Source organism: Thamnophis elegans, chromosome 6 (genome assembly GCF_009769535.1).
Source record: "Thamnophis elegans isolate rThaEle1 chromosome 6, rThaEle1.pri, whole genome shotgun sequence".
NCBI lineage: Eukaryota > Metazoa > Chordata > Lepidosauria > Squamata > Colubridae > Thamnophis > Thamnophis elegans.
The window spans coordinates 28858115-28885973 of record NC_045546.1 but is presented as its reverse complement, the minus strand read 5'-3'; the positions used below and the strand labels follow the sequence as shown (position 1 = coordinate 28885973).

At 38.5% G+C, this 27859-nt stretch overlaps 1 protein-coding gene across 1 annotated transcript in view; it reads right to left on the bottom strand.

Moving 5' to 3' along the window:
* LSAMP (limbic system associated membrane protein) overlaps positions 1-27479 on the bottom strand; it is a 491916-nt gene extending 464437 nt beyond the window's left edge. Inside the window, exon 1 of the mRNA XM_032219924.1 lies at positions 27325-27479. Coding sequence (XP_032075815.1) covers positions 27325-27479 — 155 coding nt within the window. The remainder of the gene's footprint in view (positions 1-27324) is intronic.
* Positions 27480-27859: the final 380 nt, after the last annotated feature.

Genomic DNA, 27859 nt, shown 5'->3' with positions numbered 1-27859 from the left:
TTAAATGGTGTCTTTAGAGATAAATTTGTAATCAAAGGATAAATGGGAATGGGGAATTCTCTCATTTGGATTGTCTTGCACAAGCTCTTATTTATTCCACTAACATTAACATAATTCAGATTCTAGGCATGTTTACCTTGATACTTTCATATTAAGGACAGCATGAATTTAACATTTTTTTTCCCAGAAAAAGCTTCTGACACTGCCCAAATTCATTTATTTTGGTATTCTTCATTGAAAGCGACTTGGAGTACCTATAGCCTCTTCTGTAATTTTTGTTGAATCTTACTATTGTGTACCATATGCCAAACCTCAATTTCTAGAATAATAAACTGATGTGCTAATATTTCATGAACAGCTCTTCCATCTCCCATCATTATAATGCATAGACCCAGGTTGGCACTACACACTGATCCAAAATAACTACATTTGAGATTCTTGCAGAGTTATTTCAGTTCCAGTTGTGATTACAGGAGATGTTGCTTTGGTGTCATTATATTAATTAACTTGGTAAGCAATTTCCTTCAGCTTATTTCTTTTTAAAGGATGCTTTTATTACAGCTCCACACAGGCTCGAACCAAAATACCCCAGGGATTGACTTAATGTGACTGATTTGTTTCTGCAGTCTGAAACTTCTTAGATTCAGCAAGTTCCTTCTGTCAAAAGTATATCTATGTCCTGGCAATCACCACAAGAAGAGTAAACTGGCTGAATCATCCACCCCCAATAGCAGTAGTGAAAGCAATTTGAAGAAATGCTTGTTACTCTTTTTCCAAACTTTTGGAGGAGAATCTATAGAAAGTATATTTGTTTTTTCCAATATCTATAGATAAAAATTGATCTGGCTGAGGTATGATTAAAGGGAGATGTATGTTTTGCAGGATTGTATCCAGATATCAGCAATATTTCTTTTTATTAAAGTGTGAAATGAAAAATTGAGTTTTGAAGATCAGTGTCCTGGTCCCATTGGAGCCTGGCTCAGAGGAGGAACTGGAACTGGGACCACCTGACAGAGATGACATGTCTCCCTTGGCATGCTGGGAGAGGCCAGGGCTGAGGATGATACTATGCCAGGCCAAGGGGTGGGTTCCGGCAGTAACTACTGCCGGTTCACTCATGAGTGTGCCGCGTGGACGCGCTTGATATGCAGTACAATAAAAATTGTTCTGCACATAAGCAGAAGCAAAAAACAAGATGGCAGCAGCTAAGGTGCTGCCCGGAGAACCAGTTTGGGGGCATGGCAGGCCTGGGTCACTACCAGTTCCTAACCCAAACCACTACAAGTTCAGCCGACCAATCCAAACCAGGAGGAATCCACCACTAGCCAGACTCCTCCGGCATTGGGAGGAGGTTGTTGACTAGACTGAGAGCTGCCTGCCTGCACACATAGGAGATCGGCTTCTAACAGGCAGTGATGCTGATAGGCAGCAGATCGCCTTTGATGAGGAAAAGCTGCCTCCTCCACTCAATTCAAGGGCAAGGAAAACGGAGCATAGGCAAGCCCATATAAGAGCAGAAAGACTATTCAGGAGCAGGTTGTCCCACCCTTCCTCACAAGGAACACCTGGAATGGGGTATCTTAAAGAGAAGCCATGGGGATTTAGCCTTCGCCAATAACAATTGTTTGCTTTGGATTACACTCCTCCGACTTCGACTCATGCCTGTTGCTCTTTTGCCTTGCCTTGCTTCGCCTTTTGTCTTGGATCTTTCCCTTGTCCTGTGGACTGATTTTGGCCTTTGCTTTGCTGCGCCCTTGGAACTGCTTCTTGCCTTGGAACTTTTCTTTGCCCTGAGGACTGCCATTGCCTTGTGCCTGGATTTTGCCTTGTAAACAGGACTTGGAACCCTGGAACTTGCCCTGGGAGCATGCTCCTACTCTGTGAACTTTATTTGTACTTTATTTCCATCCTTCCAAGTTGGGTAAAATGAGGACCCAAACTGTTGGAGGTACTATGCTGACTCTGTAAACCGCTTAGAAAGGGCTGTAAAGCACTGTAAAATGGTATATAAGTCTAAATGCTAGTGCTAGTGTTACTATAGGAGTTGCTGCATAAGCATGAATGCTTTCATGGTGGCGTGGGGGTGGAACAGAGGTGGGTTCCTACCAGTTCGGACTGGTTTGGCTGAACCGGTAGTAACTTGGTGGCCTGCGTCACTGGAACCAGCAGTGATCCAGGCCTGCCACGCCCATGAACTGGTTCTTCCAATGGTGCCGTAGGTGCCGCCATTTTGTTTTTTGCTTCTGCGCATGCATAAAACAATTTTAGTGGTACTGCACATACACACCCCTGAGTGAACCGGCAGTAGCGGCTGCTGGACTCACCCCTGAGGTGGAACTTTACCAGTTGTTGGAGGGCCATTTGCTGGACTATTTATTGAAAGAAATAAAGGAATCTCCAGAGACTTGCCTTGCCTTGACCAACTGGGTCAAAACAGTTAGTGAGTAAGGTACCATAGCGGAAAAGGACTTTATAAAAGCTGTGGTGGTACAATGGTTAGAATGCAGTATTGCAGACTAATTTTGCTGACTGCTGATTACCAGCACTTTGGCAACTCAAATCCCACCAGCTCAAGGTTGACTCAACCTTCCATCCTTCTGACGTCAATGAAACGAGGACCCGGATTGTTGGGGAAAATATGCTGACTCAGTAAACCACGTAGAGAGGGCTGTAAAGCACTGTGAAGTGGTATATAAGTCTAAATGCTATTGCTATATTAAAAACCCATCCCACACTTCTGTCAATCTTGTCAAGCCTTTAGAATGGTAAAGTAGGTAACATGCACCATGTCCTTTAATACTCTGATAAATCTTCTTTTAGTACTTTGATAAGACCTTCCACTGTACCACCACTAAAAATAAAATGTTGGTTCAGCAAAAAATGTCATTGTCTCTTTCAACCTGGAGAACAAAACAGAAACAATTGTCTCATGTAAATGCACAAAACAATATCCCACTGGCCACTTTAGTTAAAAATAAAGGATGCTTTTAGAATGTAATGGAGAATATTTAATTTAGAGGAATGTTAGAAATAAGAGGAAAAGTTGTTTCACTCAACATCTCCCTCAGCAACTTCCTTTATCTGAAATTCTGAATAAAAAAGGAACAAGTTCCTTAAATCTTCACTGTTCCAGTTTTTAATCTTTAGATTAGGCATTGTATCTTTGACCAAGGCTTTATTATGAAGAATCTATATTATTTGTACTATGAAATCTCACATAAACTAAGGAAACAACACTTATTTTACAGTCATCTATGAATCAGCAATTATTATATTCCTTATTTCTATATACTGGTCTATTTGGATTAAAGAGGACAGATCAGTCTATTTTTATTGTATGCCACACATGGAATCAGGCACTCATATAACTAGTCCAAACTATTTTTTGCAATACATAGCATTAAAATTGTATTGATATGCATTCTCTAGTTAGAGGGCTTGTTGAATCAGATGCAGTGGTTCTAACCTTTATTTTCTTATTTATAAAATCACCCAGTTTGTCTCAAGAAGCTGACTCCAGGCAAGATTCTTACAGTCTAAATTTTCATGCATCTTGCTATCTTTGGAAATCAATATGAAGCTACACCTTTTTTTTTTAACTTTTCAAATTTTATACTTTTTTCTGGAACAATAGGTTTTTGAAAATGATTTTGAATTGAAAAAAAAATACTTCCATTTCACCCCTTCTCCCTACTCAAATGATTGTGTGGATAGTAAATAGTGGACACATCCAAATTATCTGATAACTTTGACAAGAGTAGTTTCACAGAAGTGGAGATAGCTACAAGAAACAGAGCCTGACCCAGTACATTGGAATAGGAAACAAAAAAATTGAAGCCAAACATTGGGAAACTGGTGAATTAATGCACATTACATACAAATAAAAGGATTTGGGGGAATAGGAAATTTAAAAAGGGCTAAGGCAATAAAACCTCTCCTCTACTGACTTCAAATATTCAAACATTACTTTTAAATTACAGAGAGTGGGAAAGATTTGCTAAATCATGGGTCCTCAAAATACAGCCCATAGTTTGGGCCGCATATAACCTCCCAAAGCCATTAATCCAGCCTGCACGGTAACACAAGGCTGCCCCACCCACATCCCGCCCACCCTTTGGCCAAGCACAGGACTTACCTTCCGAGTCCTGTGGGCTGGAACTGAAAGCTAAGGCCAACAACTTTGGCCTGCAGAGATGTTCTGAAGGTGCACAGACATCTCAGGAGGCAGAAACAGCCTGTTTTTGGCCAAAAACCAAACTGATTTTGCCTGTTTTTTGTCTGCAGAATGCTTCTGGGGGGGGGGGGGAGGAAATGAAAAATGGGGTGCACAGACGCCCAGTAGGCCAAAAAACAGGCCCGTTTTTCACCTCCCTCACCTCCAGAAGATAGATAAAAAGATATATACAGAGAGAGAGTGGGAGTGAGGAGAGAGAGAAAGAGATTTCTCAAGCTCCTTGGGGCTGAGAAGAATTGCTACAAAACTGAGTTTCCTGAAGTGGACCACTAGACTCCTAAACAACTGAAAAAATGATCAAGTAAAAAGAAAAGGCAACCAAAAGAGCAACATGCAAACAAAAGCAAATAAAACATCACCAGGAGCAAAATAAATTAAAGTTTAATTTGTGTGCATTGTTCAATGGACTGTTAAATTGGTCATGCCTTGACCCCTTCCAGTCCGGCTTCAGGCCCGGTTACAGCACAGAAACCGCTTTGGTCGCATTGACCGATGATCTCTGGAGAGCCAGAGATGGAGGCCATGCGTCCATGCTGGTTCTCCTTGACCTCTCAGCGGCTTTCGATACCATCGACCATGGTATCCTTCTGCGACGACTGCGGGAGGTGGGAGTGGGAGGCACTGTTTTGCAGTGGTTCTCCTCCTACCTCTCGGACAGGTCGCAGTCGGTGTTGGTGGGGGGGCAGAGATCGTCCCCGAGGCCCCTTACCTATGGGGTGCCGCAGGGTTCGGTCTTATCCCCCCTACTATTTAACATATATATGAAAACGCTGGGCGAGATCATTCGGAGGCACGGGATAAAATACCATCAATACGCGGACGACACACAGTTGTATCTGTCCGCCCCGTGCCAACTCAATGAAGCGGTGGACGTGATGAACCAGGGTCTTGAGGCCGTTAAGAACTGGATGAGAGCTAACAAACTGGTACTCAACCCAGACAAGACCGAGTGGCTGTTGTGTTTCCCTCCCAACAATTTGGCCAGCGTTCCATCACTCAGGCTGGGGGGTCAAAATTTACACCCCTCAGATAGGGTCCGTAACTTGGGAGTCCTCCTGGACCCACAGCTGACTTTCGACCATCATTTGTCAGCTGTGACCAGGGGGGCATTTGCCCAGGTTCGCCTGGTACGCCAGTTGTGGCCCTACCTGAATCGGGAGGCCCTCACAACAGTCACTCGAGCCCTTGTGATCTCTAGGCTGGAATACTGCAATGTGCTCTACATGGGGCTGCCCTTGAAGAGCATCCGGCGACTTCAGCTAGTCCAGAATGCGGCCGCGCGAGTGATCGTGGGCGCACCACGGTTCGCCCACATAACACCGATCCTCTGTGAGCTGCGCTGGCTACCTGTTGATCTCCGGGTGCGCTTCAAGGTGCTACTTACCATTCATAAAGCCCTCCATGGTAGTGGATCTGACTATTTGAGAGACCGCCTTCTGCCGATTACCTCCCTCCGTCCCATCAGATCGCATAGAGTAGGCCTCCTCCGAATTCCATCCGCCAGTCAGTGCCGACTGGCGACTACGCGGAGGAGAGCCTTCTCAGTAGCAGCTCCGACGCTTTGGAATGATCTCCCCGTGGAGATTCATACCCTCACCACCGTCCAGACCTTCCGCACAGCCCTTAAGATCTGGCTATCCCGTCAGGCCTGGGGATAAGCCCTTAATCTCGCCCCACCCGAATGCTGAATGAATATTGTGTTTTATTGTTTTATTTTATTATATTTCACATTTTCTTTTTGAGTTTTGTCTTGCACTCCCTTCCTACAAATTGTAAGCCGCCCTGAGTCCCCTCAGGGAAAAGGGCGGCCTATAAATGTCAAATAAATGATAAATGATAAATGATAAATGCCCATCTAGTCACATGACCTGGCCATACCCACCCAGTCACATAACCACCTAGTCATGTCCACCCAGCTGGTCCACCCACCCCCCCAACAGTCTGAGGGACTGTGAATTGGCCTCCTGTTTAAAAAGCTTGATGACTCCTGTACTAAATCATTCTGTATGATTAGTAGGTCAATCTTGAAGAGTTTACTTGCTGATCTTGGTTATCTTCCTAGCCAGTGAATTTTATATATAAAAGTAAAAAAGCAAGGTAGTATTTTTAATGTTTAATTTTAGCTAGTATGTTTACTTTCTGCAGTCCTCTTGTGTGCTTCTGACATTTTTAAAAGTTCCATATTCAATAGAGAAAATCAGTTTTTTTAACCAGAAAGTGTTGAGGCAGCCTAGTTTGACTTATGATTTGTCCAAATCTTTTTTTTATATATCTCTAAAAATATATACTCTTTCATACATTTTATATCTTTTTGGGGGGGGGGGAATGGCTATCCAACTCATGTAATAGTCTGGTCAATGTAAAGATTGCTTGAATAGTCATTTTTAAGTGAACCAAACTCTTTTACAGACCTAATTTAAGTAAAAAGATCTGTAAAAAGCATTCAGAAAATTGCTTCATAAAGCATATTGGCACAAGCACAGCACTTTTTCTGAAAATGTAAAAGCAGTCATGTATTTCAGAAGGATCATACAGCTGCTTTGAAAGGCTGCGTATATGTCTACATAAAAAGAGTCCTGCTTTGAGGAAGATGGACAGTTTAGAAACATGAGATATAAATAAATAAAACTGATTCTCTTCAGTAGCAGTCCCACAACAGAACTGTTTTCCATGCACTCACATGTATGCACCAGAAGTAGGTTGCTCTGGTTTGGCCCAGATCGGGCAAACTGGTAGTAGCAGCGGCGGGAGGCTCCGCCCACTACCCAGACATTTCTGTACATACACACGTGCAAGCGCGTGCAGGAGCACACCCAAACCAGTAGTAAAAAAATTGGCAACCCACCACTGATATGCACTAATGACAGCCATTAAAGTAGCTGTGCAAGTTTTGCAAAAGAGTGGCTTTAATATTCAGCAGATATGCTTTGTTCACACCTGGTTTTGCAAAATACCTCTCTCAAAATGGGTATGTATGTGTTTTTTTAAAAAAAAATTAAAAAAAACAATTATGCTGCCTCTGTGAGAGTTGATGTACAAAATATTAGACGGGCATCAATTTATAACACAACACACCAAAGCATAGTGCCTTTTTTAGTGTTAAAAAAATTAAGGAAAATGGCAAAATGATGGCCAGAACAAATATTTGCATGCAAAAGAGCTAGATTTCAATTTCTGGCATCTCTAATGAAGATGTTCTTTATTGAAAAATGTGGCCAGCTAATGTCAGTCTAAATGGATGGTACTGAACTAAATAGATCAATGGTCTCACTTGTCTTGCTAAAATCCTAAAGCTGCTAGCAAATTAGCTTCCTACAGGACAGAATTATAAATCCCATGCTGTAAGATTCTTAACTAGGCAGATGGCCTCAAGCAAGAACTAGATGTTCATTTGATTATACATATGCTTGATCCATATGGATTTCCTTTCCCCATTAATAAAGATTTAACTGTGGAGTTGGGAAATCTCGCATGGACTCTAGGATATTATCTCAGCTCTTGTGAAAATAACTAAAAAGGAGCTTTTGCCATCCATATTTTTTGTTCCTTATTTACAAAGAACACAAACTTTATACTGGGCCTCTGCATGCATAAACTTCTTTGAATTCTTTACATAGTGTACCTTACTCCTTGCTTACAGTACATTTTTCCAGATTGTGTATTTCTCTTTAGGAAGTACGAAACTTTCTTTAAACTGAGAATGTATAATAGGGGAAGGGGTGAACAGCTATTATAAACCTGCATGAAAAAAGGATTTTCCAATTATTGTCATCTTTTATAGAGCTACATCATGACTTAGCAACTTACTGCACCCTTTTCTATGTTAAATAAACTCCATAAAATAATATATGACATAATTCAAACTATAGTTCATTTTTATATCTAGCACAAATGTGCTGCATTACAGTTTTCATATTTTTAATAATTCTTCTTAACCATGCTAATTGAAAACTCTAAGACCCCTCCAATTTATCTGGAGAACACCAGGTAAGAAAAAAAAACTGCTCTTCAATTCCAAACAAAATAAATACAATATTCAACTACATAGATTTTAAAAAGGATGGACAGTATTTCTTGGTTGATGACATATATGAAGCTAATTTCAATGTTAAATATTAATTTTTTAAATATAATATATTTCTTTGAAATGAGAGGTAATAATGGACAATGGGTACAGCCACCATATTATTATCGATGTCCTTAATAGACACAGCAAATGGAATTGTCTCCTAGAGTCAGAGTAACTTGATTTGGTGAAAATACCCGCGTTGTTCTTTCTAATCAGAGCTATCTTTAAATACTGGTTGCAAGATTAATAGATCCAAACCAGGGAGGGGGGGGGGATTGAATAAATAGTAGCATGTTGTTGTTGTTGCTATTGCTGTTGTTGTTATTGTTAGTCGCAAAGTTATGTCTGACCTGTCGTGACCCCATGGACAACATTCCTCCAGGCCTTCCTGTCCTCTACTGTCCTCTGGAGTCCATTTACTGCTTAGGTGACTCCATCCAGCCACCTCACTCTCTGTCATCTTATTCTTCTTTTGCCCTCAATCATTCCCAGCATTAGGCTCTTCTGCAGTGAGTTCTTCCTTCTCATTAGGTGGCCAAAGTATTTGAATTTCATCTTCAGGATCTGGCCTTCTAAAGAGCAGTCAGGGTTGATCTCCTCTAGGACTGACCAGTTTAATCGCCTTGCAGTCCAAGAGTCTCACAATAGCAGCCTTATAAAACTGTAGCCAGAAATAGAAAAACTCAAACAGCATCCTTTTTTCCCCTATCTCTCAACCCAATGCAACACTGAAATTTACCCAAAAAGTATATCACTAGGTTTGTGTTGATCTCTACGGCTGACTGCGATATCCCCTACATACATATATAGTAATGAATAATCCTTTAGTAGATTGTGTTTCTTTCTTCCAACTGAATAATTAGCAGTTCTCCCTTTCCTCAAACCGATTCAATAGCTGGATCTATTCAGTGCAGTTGTTAGAAGAAGTGCTTTTCCTACCATCTTTAACAATGTTATGCCATTAGATATTCAACATTCTAGTTCATTTTAACTGGTATTTAATAATATAGACACAATGAAAGAAAGAAAAAACTAAACAGAATTTATATACTGTGAAGAGTTATTGTAACCCTTATTGAAATCAGATCAACAATTAGCAAAAGTAGCCAATATAAGAATCATTAATTAACAACAATAATAAATGTTTGCATTTCTAATATTGTGGGTCACCCAATTATTTATTGTGTTATTATTTCATAGTGCCCTTTTGCTTATTTTATTAAACTATAAATATATATAGTACAATATAATAATCTCAAAGTGAAAGCTTTCCTGTCAAGAATTTTAAAAAAACATACAAAAAAGGAGTATGCAATATTTTGTCTTTTAAAAAGAGAGAAAAGTACAACCTTGGACAGTATATTACAGTCTTCTATTTTGTGATTAGCCAAGTGTGGTATTTTTTTTAAAAAAAATCAGGAGTCTTATGAAATCTACTGATGCTGGTGGAAACGCACTGATTGCTTACAACCAGCCAGAAGAGTGTTCAGAAACATAATCAAGAAGAGGGTGATAAGGGGGTCCCCAGAGCTGAAACTCTATCAGAGAACAGAAACAAACAAGGGATTTCAAATTATTAACCTTTCTCTTTCTGGAGGCTCATACAGATTTCTTGAGGCATTGTTCCTATTAAAATCATGCTACCAGAACACTAGCTGAATGAAGTGTTTGGAAGGTGGGTTTTTTTTGGTCACAGTCACATAAAATAATTGCATGTGTACTGTAGACCATGCTATTATTGGACCAACTTCTTCATTTATTTTCCTTAGTTCAGGGACACTGCAGTAACTACAAAACTATTATTCATTGCAATACTGAGAGAAGTGTATATGCAATAAAAAAACATACTTGAGACACTGACAATTATTGACAGAAAGTATTTACATTTGGGTATATGCATTTTTGTATGGTACCAGCCAGCTGCAGAGACACAGTCAAATTGTTTACTCATCTATTGATAGTTTCAAATGTGATTTCCATGAACATTAGTCTAAGTTAAACTCAGTTGCTGAATTATTCAGTGCAAAAAAGAAAAAAACTTAAGCTAAGCTATACAAAAGAAGCACAGCTGCAGATGAAGTGATTTCATTTTCGTATTGGAGCAAATATTCATGGAACAGATTTTGGAGTGGAATTCATCTCATTCTTATAATAAGCAGCTCACAAATAATTCAATAGTAATGTTGAACAGAATTATTCCATAGCATACATTTATAGTGCATATGCAATATATAGATAAAAGATAAACACACACGTGGTAGTTGTTTCCGGCTCTATATGTAATATATAATAAACTTTTATTTATTAAAGCAAAATATCTGTTCTTACAACTAGACATGGATTGATGATAAATATGGACTTTAGTATCAGCATAATTAGGTAAGTATGGAATTGACCTAAGCACTTGGGAGCTTACACCAGTTCCTCAGTTCCGGATGCTATAGTTAAATGAATCACCATACTTTAGGTACATATAACAGTATGTGACTGTAACATGTGACAACTGATGGCTTCCCCATTGATTTTCCTGGAAAGGAAGCCAGCTGTGAAGGTAACAAATAGTGATCATGTGACCACAGCACCCTGCAACTATCATAAATGTATGCCAGTTGCCAAGTACACAAATCACAATCATATGATTGCAGCAACACTGCAATGGACACAACTTTGAGCATAGTCATAGGTCTCCTTTTCACTGTCACTATAACCTTGAACAGTAACTGAATGAATAGTTGGTAAACGAGAATTCTATTTATCTATCATCCATCCATTATCTATCATCTACCTACCTACCTACCTACCTACCTACCTACCTACCTACCTACCTATCTATCTATCATCTATCATCTACCTATCATCTACCGTAATTATCTACCATAGCTATCTACCATGTCTGTTCTGTATGTCTGTATGTCCTTCCGTCTGTCCGTCCATCCGTCCATCCATCCATCCATCCATCCATCTTTCTATCGATCTATTGATCTATCTATCTATCTATCTATCATCTATCTATCTATCTATCTATCTATCTATCTATCTCTAATCTACCTATCATGTACCATAACTATCTACCATGTCTGTCTGTCTGTCTGTCTGTCTGTCTGTCTGTCTGTCTATCTATCTATCTATCTATCTATCTATCTATCTATCTATCTATCTATCTATCTATCTATCTATCATCTATGGGATATTAAAGTTATTAACATTTTTTTTCAAAATGAATCCCTATTTTGTATTAATGAATATTTTTAAAAAAATTACATGTAGCAAAACTTTAAGAATTAATTTTCAAATTAATATATCTACATATAACAAAACTGTAGTGGAATTAATTTGTAACTTTCATATAAGCACAAAAAAGTGTTGGGTGGATATTTTTCCTGAAGCTATTATGAACCAGATTTCTCCACTTGCTCATCATCCAAGCCTCTGTTGACACATTTTGTACTTGATACTAGTAACTGTCAGGGTCAATATGCTACAAAGTGGCAAACAAAATTTGTTCACCCTGTTGTAATATATGACTGAATCAGAGCAGGGTATGTGGGTTTAGTCTTACTACATTACAACAGGCTGAAGAGGTTGTGTTTGTCACTTTGTATCACATTGACATTTTGAGTATGGATGCAGAAAAATACAGATGAAAATCTTCCCTTTGAAGTTCTTTTGTCACTAATTCTTTGCTTTACTTATCTAACAGATTGATAAGGACAAACAGATTTATATGTTATAGAGTGTGTAACCTCCAGCTCTTTCTGTTCATTCACTCACTAAAGGTGAGAATAGGTTCTGATGATATACTCTGGCATCCAGGTTGTACACAAAATTGCTCAACCAAGACAAATATATGAGGTCTATAACAGAGGGTCGTGGTGGCTCCATAGTTAAGATACTGAACTCGTTGATCAGAAAGGTCGGCAGCTCGGCAGTTCTAATGGCTAGTTGTCCCTAGCAGTTCGAAAGCATGTAAAAATGCAAGTAGAAAAATAGGAACCACCTTGGTGGGAAAGTAACAGCCTTCCATGCGTCTTCAGTGTTTAGTCATGCCGGCCCCATGACCACGGACATGTCTTCGGACAGCACTGGCTCTTCGCATTTGAAACGGAGATGAGCACTGCCCCCTAGAGTCGGGAATGACTAGCACAGATGTGCGAGGGAAACTTTACGAGCCAAGGTGGCGCAGTGGTTAAATGCAGCACTGCAGGCTACTGCTAGATCAGCAGTTCAGCGGTTCAAATCTCACCGGCTCAGGGTTGACTCAGCCTTCCATCCTTCCGAGGTGGGTAAAATGAGGACCCAGATTGTTGGGGGCAATATGCTGACTCTCTGTAAACCGCTTAGAGAGGCCTGAAAGGCCTATGAAGCGGTATATAAGTCCACTGCTATTGCTATTGCTATTGCTATTTACCTTTATAACAGAGGGATTGCAAGCACATACAAGATTGCTCTTTCGTAAATAGGAAAATTGCAAAAAAAAAAAATAATTCTTGGAAAAGTGATTGAGGTTTGGCACCAAAACATTGCAAATAGTTTTATATCAAAGTTAAATAAAAATAAATGAATCATAAACTATTTCATCAGAGCTTACTATTAAATAAGATTAATCTAATAAAATTAGTAAGTTAGATACAAAATTGTTGCATAATAATAGATGATAAATTAATAAGAACAGTAAGAATAGCAAAATTTGTTGGCTGCATAGAACAAAATCATATGTTTCTTCATTAAGTAGGTATGTAATGCAGTACTATGGAGTTCTGTCCTGGGTCCAGACTCTTCAACAACTTCATAAATGACTTAGATGAGGGAAGAGAAGGGGTAATCACAACAGTTGTGGATGATACAAAGCCAGGGTAGGGGGAGACGGCAGGATCAAGATTAAAAAAGAGTATGATATATTTTAACATTAAGTCCTAACAACCTCTATTCATTAAAGTATTTATTAATACGAACTGTTCAGTGCTTCACTTAAATAGTAACCAGATATGCCAGTATAAGATAGGTAGTACTTGAATTAGAAATAATACTTTAAAGAAATCCGAGGGCCTTAGTAGGCCATTTTGACCAAAAATGTGTCAAAACATCCAATTCATTTGGGTTGCATCAGTAAAGGTATAGTGTCATGGTCTGAGAAATTGAAAAGAGAACAGAGAATAGTGGCAAAGATGGTAAGGAATTTGACAGCTAAATTCTATGAGGAGAGTTTAAAGGAACTTGTGCTTACTTAAAGAAGAAAAGGTTAAGGGGAGATAATACTAATATTCCAATACATGAAATGATATTACAGGAAAGAGGATATGCATGTATACCCTACACCATCCAAGAATGAGAAAGAACCAATAGATTTTACTCCTGAAATTGTGCTGCATCAATGAAAGTTTTCTAAAAGATTAGAGAGTCATTTATCTGGTATAGCAAAATGACTCTCTCATTGACTAAAAAGTTGGATTAAAGAACTTTAAAATCAGTGGTGGGATTCAAACATTTTTTAGTACTGGTTCTGTGGGCATGGTTTGATGGGTATGATGTGGCTTGGTGGCCATGACAGGGAAAGGATATTGTAAAATCTCCATTTTACAATACTCCAAACTATCCATCCTACTCCTTGGGATGGATACTGTAAATCTCCATTCCCACCCCACTCCAGGGGAAGGTTACTGCAAAATCCCCATTTCCTCTCAGGAAGTCTTCAGCTGGGACTCGGGAGGCAGATAATAGATGTGGGGTGGGGCCAGTCAGAGGTGGTATTTACTGGTTCTCCGGAACTACTCAAAATTTCTGCTATAGGTTCTCCAGAACTGATCAGAACCTGCTGAATCCCACCTCTGTTTAAGATCATTTTCAACCTTGTGATTCTATGAATGTGGGACTTCATTTTATCTTCTCCTTTTTTTAAAAAAAAAGGGGGAGAAAATATGTATTAAGAAGTTGCTTTAATCATAAGCTATGTAATAATATTAGCTAAACTTAGAATGCAGATAATGTATGATGTGAGGTGTAGGGCTAAGAACTCATTGACTTCAAGTAAATAAATATGCTTGTTTCCCAATGCTGCCTAATTCTATATCTAACATAATCCTTCAAAGTGTGGAGCACAATAAGCAATTGGTTTTTCCTATTTTACTATGGTGGCTGTACTTATCAAACTGTGCTAAAACAGATTGTATGGTATTATACTTGTAATATTGGAATAAATAGGACATAGGCATAAAATTACAACATTTTAGCTGTTTCTGCTATTACTTTGTAATCTCAGTTTTCTATCGTGGGCAAAATACAAACTATGCAGGCTTATAAAACATGATATGTTAATTTATTTTCACATACTAAAAGTGTTATTCTTTCACTTCTCTTCTTATTTCAGAAGATGTTAAAGTCATGCATATGCACACAAAGGTACAGCAATCCTTGCTTTTAAGATATTCTAAAATAAGTTACCACTTCTACATTCTACAAGATGCTATCCTTTGGGGTACTCAGTTTTCTTACCTTCCTGCCAGCTTTGTTTCTTCCCTTAAACTTGCAGCAGAAAAGGTAAAAATACTACAAGGATTCAGTTGAAACCCAAAAGACACAAGCTGTTTACACTGCTTCCTTTTTCTTCATAAGTACAGCTGAAACTGTGACTGAATAATTAGCTAAGTGCCCGTCAGCTTAATAGGAGAGAGGAAAATTTTTACTTACTATTCAAAGCCATAGATACTTCCTGTCAATGGATTTTAACATGGATTTTGTTTTGCTAGTTTAGTAGAGTGTGTATGGACATCAGGTACCATAGAGCTATCTCCTTTGCGCTGTTCGTATGCTTAGATTGACAGGGGAAAATACACAGGAAGCAGGCCATGTAAAAATAGAGTCTATCTGGTCTTCTTATATTCATCTGCTATAGTTAAACTTAATCAGAACTATTACAACTCCCAGGTCTTTAACCTTCTCTGTATTCAGCAAGGAAAAGGCTACTATCAACTGAGTGTGAATAAAACTGTGATGGAGCAGTGGTTAGAATGCAGTATTGCAGGCTAACACACTGTTCACTGATAGGAGTTTGATTCTGACTGGCTCAAGTTTGACTCAGCCTTCTATCCTTCTGAGGTTAGTAAAATGGGGACACAGATTGTTGGAGCAATATACTGACTCTGTGAACCACTTAGAGAGGGCTGTAAAACACTATGAAGTAGTATATATGTCTAAATGTTATTGCTATTGATAATATGGGCACTTCTGTCAAAGCCTCTGAGAGGAGTTTATCAAAGGCACATATTTCCCCATCTGAAGCTTGAGGTGTGTAGATAAGATGTTCAAAGTTTCCCTAACATACAGTATACTCGCCAGCATCATATAGCAAACTGAATTCCCAAAACATTGGAAAGATTGAATAATGTACTATTATATAACGGTTCATAGATCTGGTTGAATGAGAATTGCAATGCAATGTTAATAATATTAATTGGAGGTTTCTGTCCCTGGACCTACCTGTGAAGTATGAAAGATGCAGTTAGCAAGGTTATATTAATTTTGTTAAATTTATTTATTTACGGCCCCTTGGAATTTGTGTCAATTCCTGTAAACTGACTGAACCAGTTCCCACAGTTTTCTTCACAATTTTTTGGAAATGGCTTACCACTGTCTTTTTTATAGGACTGAGACAGACTGACTGGCCCAAGGTCACCCAGCTGGGCTAAGGCAGGACTAGAATTGACAGTCTCCTATTTTCTAATCTGGTATTTTAATCACTAGATAGGAAATGTAAGACATTTTGCAATAAATTGAAGGAGGTGCTCAAACTCAAGGGAACATCTATGAACCAAGAAAATACAACTAACACAGTTTTTTTCTACTATTATCTTCAATGTAAGTTATAAATTAGGGTATGATATCACTATATGTATATCAATCACTAATTTTGTTGTTGTTTTCTTAGGTAAATGTCATCTTTGATTTGTTAACCCACCTACCTTAAGTCCCTGAGAATATATTTCTGAACTGACATATGCATTATTATGTGCATATATTCCAAACTCCAGGCAGATTCTCTGAGAAAGTCTGGGGTTATAAAATATATTTTACAAGATTTTCTCCTGCCAAGCACTGGGTGCATATATCTGCCTGCTAGGTCTGTATATCTAAAGTTTTGGTATTGTGTTTGGAGTACATATGGAACCAATAAAAAAATATAACATACTTTAGAGAATTATTTTCTTTTATCATTCCTTACATTATAAACTTTTTTTAACATTCTTGCATGAGAGTAAACGTTTTATGCTTCACTTCTAAAGGCTGTACCTGTTTTGCTATATCAAAAGGAATATGTAAGTATGTTATGATTTCTTTAGATGTTCATCCATTTGATTGGTTCTGCAATTAACAGAGGTATGATTTTCCCTTCAGTGGCATTGCCTATGGAATAGCCTTAAATAGTTGCTGACTTATAAGGGGTATAAAACAACATTTCTAATTTAGAACACAGTTTCTAATCACAAATTAAAATTGGAAGGCTTTTCTTGAAGGTCACTTGTGTTGTCTCATTTTAACCTTTTTGTCTGTTGTTCATTTGAAACCCATCAAGAGTATTAGAATATATTTGGAAAACAGGTAGTGTTATAAGAGAGTAATGACTAGATTAATATATCCACAAATCCTACCCATTAAATAGAAAGATACCTGTTACAACTAATCTGGTTAATTATTTACAATTCTATTGATAATAAAACAGTGACAACCCTCTTCTCTTAAACATCCATATTTTGTGGATTGTTTTTAAATGCTATTTAACAGCTTTACATAATGCATGCATGCAGATATAATTGTCCATATGCATTTCCTGCACACTAAACACTGATTTATTGAATAAATATTTGAAGTGTAGAAATTATATCTATATCCATATAAGAAATAAATGTATGAATGTAACAGTACTCAGCTGAGAACCATTTTTGCTGCTGCTATCATTTCATGTAACAGATGAAAGAATGTTAAGCATATTAGTGGTATTTGTAAAATTAATAATAGACTATAATAGAAAAGTAATTTATAGATTCCCTATGTTTATCTGAATATTACAAGTTTATGAATTTTTAATGTTATTGTATATAACTATTTTACTTGAAGATATTTTAGATATATATTTGATTCCAGAAATATATGGAGGCCAACAAACACTTCATTTGTGTTTATTACTGAAAGATCTTGATAAGTCAATTTATGGTAGTGGTTAAGGCATCAGTTTATAAACCTGTTCCCCAAGGCACAAAGCCAGCTGATGATCTTGGGCTAATCATTCTCTCTCAGACTCAGCAAGCAGGCAATGGCAGACTATTTCTGAAAAACCTGCCAAGAAAACTGCAGGGACTCATCCAGGCAGTCACCAGAAGTCAACAATTGTTTTGAAGGGATGTTTGCAACTTTCTAAAATGTCTTTCGATTGAAGTTGCTAAATTGTCTTTTTTTCTCAAAATGTTATTTATTTTTTAATTAGAATTTGCCTAGCCATTCTTTCACCTAGCCAGTTCTTCTCATGATTCCTTCCCTGCCTCCAAAATGCTAACCTTATGGACTTCAAGGTGGGGAAAATGGTGAAAATGGAGAACTAACATGTCTCCAATGATTGGAGGCAGAGTTCAGTGACTGGCTGTCAGCCCAGATCTGCAGAATTTCTACGGATAAAAGAGAAGCTAAGGAATCACTCACATGCACTCCAAACCCACAGTATCTGAAGGGAACCTGTGGATGAATAGCAGATCAAGTACCAGGAGAGGAAGAATGGTCAAGCTCTCAATCCAATGCAGAACCTGAATGTAGGACAATGGGTTGACTCAAACTCTGCTTTCCAAAGCCACTAGGATATCAATACTTTGACAGCCATAGAGATCTTCTAATTAGCAGAACAAGTTCACTTGGTGAGTGCCATTTTGACCCAAGAAAAATAAAGAAATAAATAATCAAAATGTTTTAAAATTAATTGAAGGCAAGAAGGTTGCTAAGAGTTTGAACTATAAAATCATGGAAGATTGGACTGTGAATATGACAGAATTAGAAAAAAATGACAAAATTGACTTTTTTATCAGGGATAAACAACATGACTTCCCTAAAAGCCACACCTTTTACAAGCTTTTTATTAAAAATGGATAAAAATGATGATGAATTTTGGATTTCTATTGAATATGAGAGGTGAATGATGGGAAGAAGTGACAACAATGTTTTTAACTGCTGTACAAAATATTGGAATTCATTTCTTTAAATATTTCTTTTCTTGCTTTCTGTATTTTCTCTTTTTCATATTTTTTTCTGAATTTTCCTATTTTTTTTACCTGTTTAAAACAATTCCAATGAGTTATGATAAAAAGTTAACCTTTAACCTAACAGCAAAAAGCAAAAAAACCACCTACCAATAAAAATACCTATAGACTTGAATCTCACTGATATAATACATTTCATTAAATTGTTCAATTATTAGGATTATTGTGACTAATACATATTATTGTTATCATGTTAAAATATTTTAATAATTACCGTTATTGTTGTTTATAAAATATGGTAATCCATCTAGAGTCTATTAATTTGGCAGAATAGAAATATTGTAATAAGTTATTTGGAAAACACTAAACGGTTGATAATCCTGTGCTACCTAAATTAGAAAGTTAATAGTGAAGGAATAAAAAAGAGTCCATCCGTTCATCAATCCAATTCCTCTCTCTGCTATTTTCTTGGTAAATAGCAATGGCAGATTGTTAACAAGATTTTCCCAACAATTCCTTTATAACTTGACTATTATAACAACACGTTATTATAGTTGTTCTTCTGTTGAAAGACAGATGACAGTCTTGTTTTATTTTTATTAGAAAAAGAATTCAGAATTCAAAACTAAACTTTAATGATTCCCTTTGCCTAAACTTTAAATTCAAATAGATTTTCCTCAAGATAGAAATAACTATTTGTATTCTTGAAGTGTTGTATATTAACTTGCTTCTTATTATTTTCATTACATAGTACTTATTTTCCAATAAATAAATACTTTCCATGGAGTAATCAAAAGTAGTTAATTGTAACCCACTATCTGTTGCTAGATAAATGGATTTTCCATCACCTGTCTAGAGCTAATTGTAGGAGGAATTGGTACTTAGCACAATTTGTCTTCAGTTAGGATGTGGTAACTATAGCTGTTATGGTAGACATGAATAAAGACTGAGATAAAGGTGATCTATTTGTTTTTGGGAACACATAAAGGCAGAAAGCTACAGCAAGTAAGATTATACTGGACACCAGTAGGAAATAAAAAGATGCCAAGTAAGAGAAGGCCTAAGAGCAATAAATAAGAAAACAGATAAAACAAAGTGATTCCTTCCATTCTGGCAAAGATGAGACAGCAAAAAGCTTAGTCTTGCATGAATGTGACGTTCTACTTGACATGGGACAGGAAGCTTTCTGTCTTTAAATAAACCTACATACATAGTTCCCTCAATGGTATATCTTTCAGCTATTGCTGACACAGATCTGATAATTCTCCCCTTAGACATTGAAAGACTATTGCCCAGTAAGTTCTGGAATAGAGTCACTTTACAACATACTGTTGTGTGTTACTTATTTAAAAAGTGGCTTTTATTTGTTGCTATAATAAATATCAATAATATTGTGAATGGCAGCAAAAGTGGATAGCATACCAGGCTAGGAGTAAAAAAACTCAGTTCTGGTTATACCATGGACATTGGAGTCATTTGGACCCAGATCTTGGCTAAGACATTAAGGATTAGGATTAGGATTACTTTATTTATATGCCGCCCTTTTCCCTGGGGGGACTCAGGGCGGCTCACAATCCAAAAAAAGAACTACCTACAAATTTGCACTTGCTAGAGCAGGGTGTCATCACGGTGGTGTCACATATCTTGACTTTTTCCCTCTTTGCTAAAGCAGGCATGGGCGTGGCCAGCACCTGATGCATCCGGCCCATGGGCCTCGAATTTGAAAACCCTGGGCTAGAAGAGTAGATTTCATCTATGGTGGTTTGTTTTGGCCTAAGAATGAATATTTATAATTATAAATAAAGAGTTTCAAATATATTGGTCAAATCCTCTAATTGTAGTCTTTCTCAGCTAAAAATGTATATTTACAGTTTTTTTTAACTATAATAACTTGCATTTAATTTTATTTAAAGCAATACTCTCTATAGACCACTTATAGTATCTTAGCAGGAAGAGGGATATTAAAATTTAGCCATATATAAGTGTTTTGCACATGAATTAATATAGGTATTACATTTTGAAGATTGTTTCTTAGAAAATAAAATAAAATGTCACATCTCCCCTTCATGTATGTTTTTTTTAAAATATAAGTCCGAATAGATCTTATCTTATAGAGACAAATACGTTATATCTGTACAACATTTTACAACTATACAATGTTGGATGAGGTATATCATTCCATGTGGAAAGACAATGTGAAAATCACACCATTGAATATACTTGATATACTTGAATATACTTGATATACTTGAATATACAGGAGCCAAGGTGGCGCAGTGGTTAAATGCAGCACTGCAGGCTACTGCTAGATCAGCAGTTCAGCGGTTCAAATCTCACCGGCTCAGGGTTGACTCAGCCTTCCATCCTTCCGAGGTGGGTAAAATGAGGACCCAGATTGTTGGGGGCAATATGCTGACTCTCTGTAAAACCGCTTAGAGAGGCCTGAAAGGCCTATGAAGCGGTATATAAGTCTACTGCTATTGCTATTACTTATTATATATTTATAAAGACAACAGTTTTACTAATCAGTAACTTTAGAATCTTTTTTCCTGCGGAACTAGTAGCAGAGTTAAACAGTGAGGAGGTTGGGGAGGAACATGGGCCAGTCCTGGAGTCTGGGGAAGGCTTGGATGAGGCTCCGCGTCAGATGCAGAGAAGGGGCCAAGGACATCTGGTAGTTATATGCTACCTCTGGAGTCTAACATCAGTGAGGCAGAAGAACAGTGAGAGCCTGTTCCCAGTGTGTGCATGCGCAGAACTGCCAAAAGGCAAGAACAATTAAGAAAAAAGGGGTGACTGGGGCATAAAGCTTGGAAATGATTGGCTCCTCCCATAAGACATAAAAGAGGAGCAAATGGACATGAGCCTTTGCAGGAAGCAATTAGTTCATCTGGTCAGTTCAAGCTCTGAGAAGTTCTGTTTGACTCTGTGCTAAATTTGTACTTGCAAAACTAATTGGCAATTAAGTCTCTGGCACCGTTTCAAGGGAGATAAAGGTGGATGCTTATTACCCTGAAAGAGTGGCAACTCGAGCAAATATCTGCCGGACTCTTCATAGACTGTTTGTGAATCATTACAGGCTGTGAATGACCATAATTCACAGCTGTATAAATAAAAGAGGGATTTGGGGACTAATGTTGTGATTTATGCTTTCTCGGGAAGCCTAGGTGAGAACATCATCTGACTTTGCATTAGTGCATTTTCCTCCATTCACTGCAATCCTAGTCCCCCTCTAAATAGCTTTCTGTTCCTCAAAAACTAATAGTTACCCTCCACTGATGTTGTATTAAAGTAGGACATAAAGTGAGATTTGGACATTAAGTGTGAAACCTATTGGGTCAGGTTAGACAGCCTCTCGGGGGCCCTTTACTTTTATATTAAAAAGCCACATAGGCAGAGTTGTAGCTTGCAAAAGAACAGGAAGCAAGTGCCTAACCACAGAGTTCAATAGTCTCACAAGACCACAAGGGTCAGCTAAAGTTCGCTTAGAGACACTACTCAGTACCTATGACAAAAGGAGAAGTAAGATCCCATCTCCTTATAAGGCTTTCTCCTCAAGGTAACCAATAAGAAATGAGTTAAGTGTTTCCATGTTATGCTGCCTTTGAGAATGTATAATAACGCGTGCTTCGATAATGAAGGTTGTTCAGAACTTGCAATGTTAGCCATTTCACTAACTTTCTGAACCTGGCTGCCAAATAAACTTTTCCGGTATCCTGAAAAGTCTAAACCCTGTCATTTTCTGCAACAGTATCATCTATTCTTCTTGTGGACACATTCCAGAGGAACAAGATAGAAGTGTATCCAGGTAGTCCTTGACTTACAACCATTCATTTGGCAACCATTTAAAGTTACAATAGCACTGAGGAAAGTGACTTATCACCAGTCCTCACACTTATGACTGTTGCAGTTACATGATCAAAATTCCGGCACAGCAACCAACCTGCATTTATGATGTTTGCAGCATCTTGGAGTCATGTGATTGCCAATTCCAACCTTCCCAGTCAGATTTCACAAGCAAAGTCACTGAGAAAAGTCATATTTTTAATGACCACACTTAACAATGGCAGTGATTTGCTTAACAACAGTAGCAAAAAAGGTTGTAAAATCTTACTTAACAACCACTTTGTTTAGTAACAGAAATTCAGATTCCAATTGTAGTCGTAAATAAGGACTACCTATATTTCAAGTCTGCCTGTCCATTCATTCATTCATTCATTCATTCATTCATTTATCTATTTCTGTATTTATTTCTGTATTTCTGTATTTCTGTATTTCTGTATTTCTGTATTTCTGTATTTCTGTATTTCTGTATTTCTGTATTTCTGTATTTCTTTCTTTATTTTATTTATTTATTTATTTAGCTATTCTCCATAGCAACTAAAGGTGGCTTATAGAATATAAAACCACATTTAAAACAATAAAATTGATAGAATAAAATAAATTAATACAGTATAATATAATAAAATCACCCCCAACCCCCTGCCTGGTGACATCAGATCACACAATCCATTTAATGGAGTCCATCCTGCTCTGGCTTCCCCAGGCCTGCTGGCAGAACCAGGTCTTCAGCACCTTCCAGAAAAGTATTAGAGTGGGGGCCGTTCTAACTCTGGAGGAATGATGTTCCAGAGAGAGAGAGCCACCATGGAGAAGGCCCTTCTTCTGGGTCCCACTAGTTGTATCTCCCTCAGGGATGGGACCCACAGCATTCCCTGCCTCCCTGCTCTGATGGGTTGGGTAGATATGACCAGCAAGAGACAATCTCTAAGATAACCTGGTCCCAAACCATGAAGGGCTTTAAAGGTGACAACCAGCACCTTAAATTGCACCCAGAAGCAAATCGGAGGCCAATGCAGCTCCCGCAGGAGAGATGATACATGGGCACACCAGGGTCTACGCAAAACCATGTGGGCTACTGCATTTTCCACCAGCTGGAGCTTCTGGATGCTCTTCAAGGGCAGACCCATGTAGAGCATGTTGCAATAGTCAAGAGGCGAAGTGACTAGGACATGAGTGACTATGAGTAGGGATTGTTGGTCCAGGAATGGGACTATGAATGAAATATGCAAAGCTTTTATACAAAAGTCAATAATTATTCTTTAATTCTATTAAGTTACAGGAATACAGGTTCAAATAAATAGGACAATTGCAGAGATATAAAGTTGGATTTTAAATGTGAAGCAGCGAATATTAGGTATCATTTTTAAACTTTTGTGGAATTCACTTAGAACAAGTAGGGAGGAAAATAATGGAGAATCACAAGTTCACCATAATTTCTTTGAAGTAAGCCCTCTATCTGAAACTTTCTTAAAGGCAGAATTTTAGTTAAGGATACTTTGATGGGGCATCTACCCATAAGTTCATATCCAAAAAAGTGTTTGCAAAAAAGAGGTGTGTCATGTTGAAGGTTTTTGATTGTATCAACTGAACATATTGATTTTTTATTGTTCTAATCATATTGTAAGCTATTGTGACAAGATATCAATTTCAAAAGCAGTCAAATGTGCATTTATTAAGTACTACTCCCTATTTTCATTTCATCAAGGTTTAGTTAGTTTACACAATGTCATGTGGTCTAATAATTAGTCTCTATCATTTTCAATAAACCTATGTACAAAGCAGTGGTGGGTTCTGGATCCCGTTGCAACCGGTACGGTGCAACGGCGCCTGGTGCCCACCACTTGAACGTGCGCAGCTTGTGCACACATGCATGTAGCGCACTCATAATCCTTACCTGCTGTGATGCTCCGCGATGCCTCCGCGACGCTCTAGCTGTTTGGTGGAGTGTCGTGCAGGCACTGTATGCTCCATGCGCATGCACGGAAGTGCCAAAGAGTTCAAATACCAGTAAGGAACACAGGCAGGTGGGTGGGCTCTCCGGAGCACCATACCGGAATGGTACCTGGTGCTCCCAGCATGCCCCGGTAGGCCTGTACCGGGGCGTACCAGTTGTAACCCACCACTGGTACAAGGTATCTATATGCATTTTATACAAATAAGAATGCAAGCACATTGTGGTATGGTCAGAAACGATCATCCTAGATCTTTTATTCCCAAATGAATATCTGGAGAGTCTAGAAAAGAATAAATGATGCCAGTCTTCATCACCTGTGCAGAAAACCATAAAATTTGTACAGCCAGTGCTTGTCAGAATTTGTGGGCTACAGCAATAACTAAACATATCCTTAATGCAATTGCTTCAAGTAACAACATTTATGTGCAACATTCATACAATTCCAAGCCAAGATAGATACAATCTGAACTGAAATGTGCAAAATTTATAAAGCACACAACCCTTTTTATAATCATAATGGTGAAACTCTGACTTCTATAGCTAGCTCTTTGGCTTTCTTAGTTAAATAATTATGCATGGAAGTTGACATACTGTTGCCTGAGATAAATTGATGAAAGGAAGGAATTGTGCTTGCTTTTTTTCATAGTGTGTCTCTCTCTGCTGGATGCCAATACATATTACAGCTCTTCCTTCCTTCCTTCCTTCCTTCCTTCCTTCCTTCCTTCCTTCCTTCCTTTCTTTCTTTCTTTCTTTCTTTCTTTCTTTCCCTCCCTCCCTCCCTCCCTCCCTCTCCCTCTCTCCTGTCTCTCTCTCTCCCTCTCCGACCCCAGAATTAAATGCTTACTAAAACTAACTGCCCACACATACTTGGGAAACTCTAAAAAAAGGAATAAAATCTGTACATGTTTGTTCTTCATCACTATCCTGCAAGCTGTATACATCTTTGCAGCAAATGCATTCTGGGCACCTTGTATCTGTAGATAAACTTCAGAGCTGCAAGGTTAAGTGGGAAATAGAAATCCAATGACCCCTAGCTGGGTAAGTGAGCTTAACGACTTAGCTAGTGCCATATGTACACAGTGAAGCTGAACATACTCCCTTCTGTGCTACTTAGGAAAAGGGAAGATCTACACTATGCATTTTAAAATGAAAGACTAGAAAAACAGGGGGGGGGGGAACCCAACCTGAAAGGGTTAATTACTAAATCTCAACAGGGAAGGGCCATGAGGAGAGGGAGGGGGAGGGGAAGAGATCTCTAAAGTCACAGATAACACTCTGGTTTGGTGTTTCAGAAGCTTTCTATCACAGAACGCATGTCAGATGAATTGCTTGCTAAATCCTATTACTCCATGTGGAAAATCTTACATGCAAGTTAACAAGGCTGAAGAGCTGAGGAATGGTGCTGCTGACAGTATATTCCAACATCAGAACACTCTTAGCTCATGAAATGAATAGGAGACTACTGCTTTGCATTCTAAACCCCCTCTCACTAATATCAAAATACAAGGAATACACACTATTTCCCTGCATGTAATAAAAATGCACTTCTAGCGGCAAAGCAGAGAGGTGGGTGAAAAAAATGCTGAGCTTCAAAGGCAGGGTCTGTCAGCTATCAAGTTTTATTCTACAGAAATGGAGTAAAAACTTTGTGTTGTCACTATGTTTGCTGAAGAACTATTCCCTGGATCTTTGACAGCTGTGCAATAGCTGTTCTTTGCATAAATTACTCTCTTCTAAATCACATCCAGTAATTTTATTGCCACAATATGCAGAATGCAGATCCTGGTGCACGCATAGCTTCTGTAACACGGAAGTTTAAATACAGTAGAGCATATTGCAGTGTAAGGATTTGTTTATTTATATGAATGAGAGGGTGTTTTAATTCAAGATTTAAAGTGACTAGGATTTATATAATCTCAATTTAAACAGGCAGCACAAACAGCGAGATGCAGCTTCCCATCACCAGCCAGTCAAGTCACACACATATGCACTGAACTTACTGTAGCTCTCCTTCTAGGCTTAACAAGGAAAACCCACAGAGCAAGCCACACAGGCAACTCAGAATCACCTGACAAGAAACCATGCACATTCCAAATTGCAACATTGCACTTAAGCTGTCCAAAGATTTTTTTATAAAACATCATAAATGAATTATGTTGTTAAATGGGTTTTAATCCATTTGTACAAGAGCCAGAACAACTAGCAAATAATTCTCTTAAGTAGTGCTTAAATTTTAGAGGAGTGTGATAATGGAGAGGGAAGAAAATAGGTTACTTCCATAATGATTCTTTTCTCTGACCTCTCGCATTATGTACACTGACTTGAGTTGTACAAAACAAAAAAAAATCAGGATATAATTCAAATAAATAAATGATGTGGTGGATGCTTGGGGCTTTCTTATGCCATTTAAATGTTGGCTGGAAGGGAAAGACAACTTGCACATTTCCTTTCTGGCTACTTATTTTCTCCTTCGTTTGTCTAGGTAACAAACCAACACAGAGGTGCATGGAAGATCAGCCACAGAAACGATCCAATAAAAACAGCTCCATCCAAAGCACATTGAGATATATTTTATATAACCATTCAGGAGCTATAGAAGACAAGTTTTTGAAGACTGGCCGTAAATCCTATGTATCCCACAACAAACATCATATATTAGCAGAAATTTCTTATTTCTTTTTTTATATATAAGCAACAGCCACATGGTTAATATACATTGGGAAATATTTTCAATCTTCTGACAAATGTAGGATTGGGAGAAGGGGAGGATGAATTGGGTACAATGACCCGAGAAACAGGATGGAGAAATTTTACTTGGGGAAACAAGCGGGCATGATTAGTCAAAATCAATCTCACACGAACACCTTAGTCACATCCACACGACCAGGAGCACACCCTCGTCCTCCCACCCCTCCACTCGCAGCCCGGGTCAGGACTCTCAAGCGGGAGACAAGAAGACGGTAAGAAAAGTTGGCCGATCGCCCCCTACCTGAGGATAGCTGTGTCTCCCTGCCTCACCGTGATGTTGTCAGTGCCTCGGTTATAATCCACGCTGCGGACCGGCAGCCCTGTAGGGAGAAGGCAAAGCAGTCTCAGTAGGACCAACGGGAATTGTCTCCGATCGGGCTGAGCCCTTCCCACCATGGCTGGAGTTGCAAAGGATGGACTTTTCTCTCTCTCGCTCCGCGCCCTTTCTCTCAATCACTCGCGGTGCTTGGAGGATGGTGGACTTAAACCCAGGAAAAGAGAACAGGGAGAGGGCAGCAGGCGAGAGAGGTACAGTAATATCCGGCCAGCGATCGAAAAACGCACAACTCTGTCTGTCCAGTTGATCAGTTATCTCGGCTTCTTGGTTGGGAGGGGGGGGGTGTTCCTCCTTCCCGACCTGGTCCTGGCTTCTTTTTAGGCTTCTCCTCCCCCAACCCCTCTCCCTTTCGACGCCTTGGGGTTGGAAAGAGATAATGTCTTGTTGTTTCTTGCGCGCGCTCTTTTGGCTTGTTTTAAGTCCCCCACAGGCAAGCCGG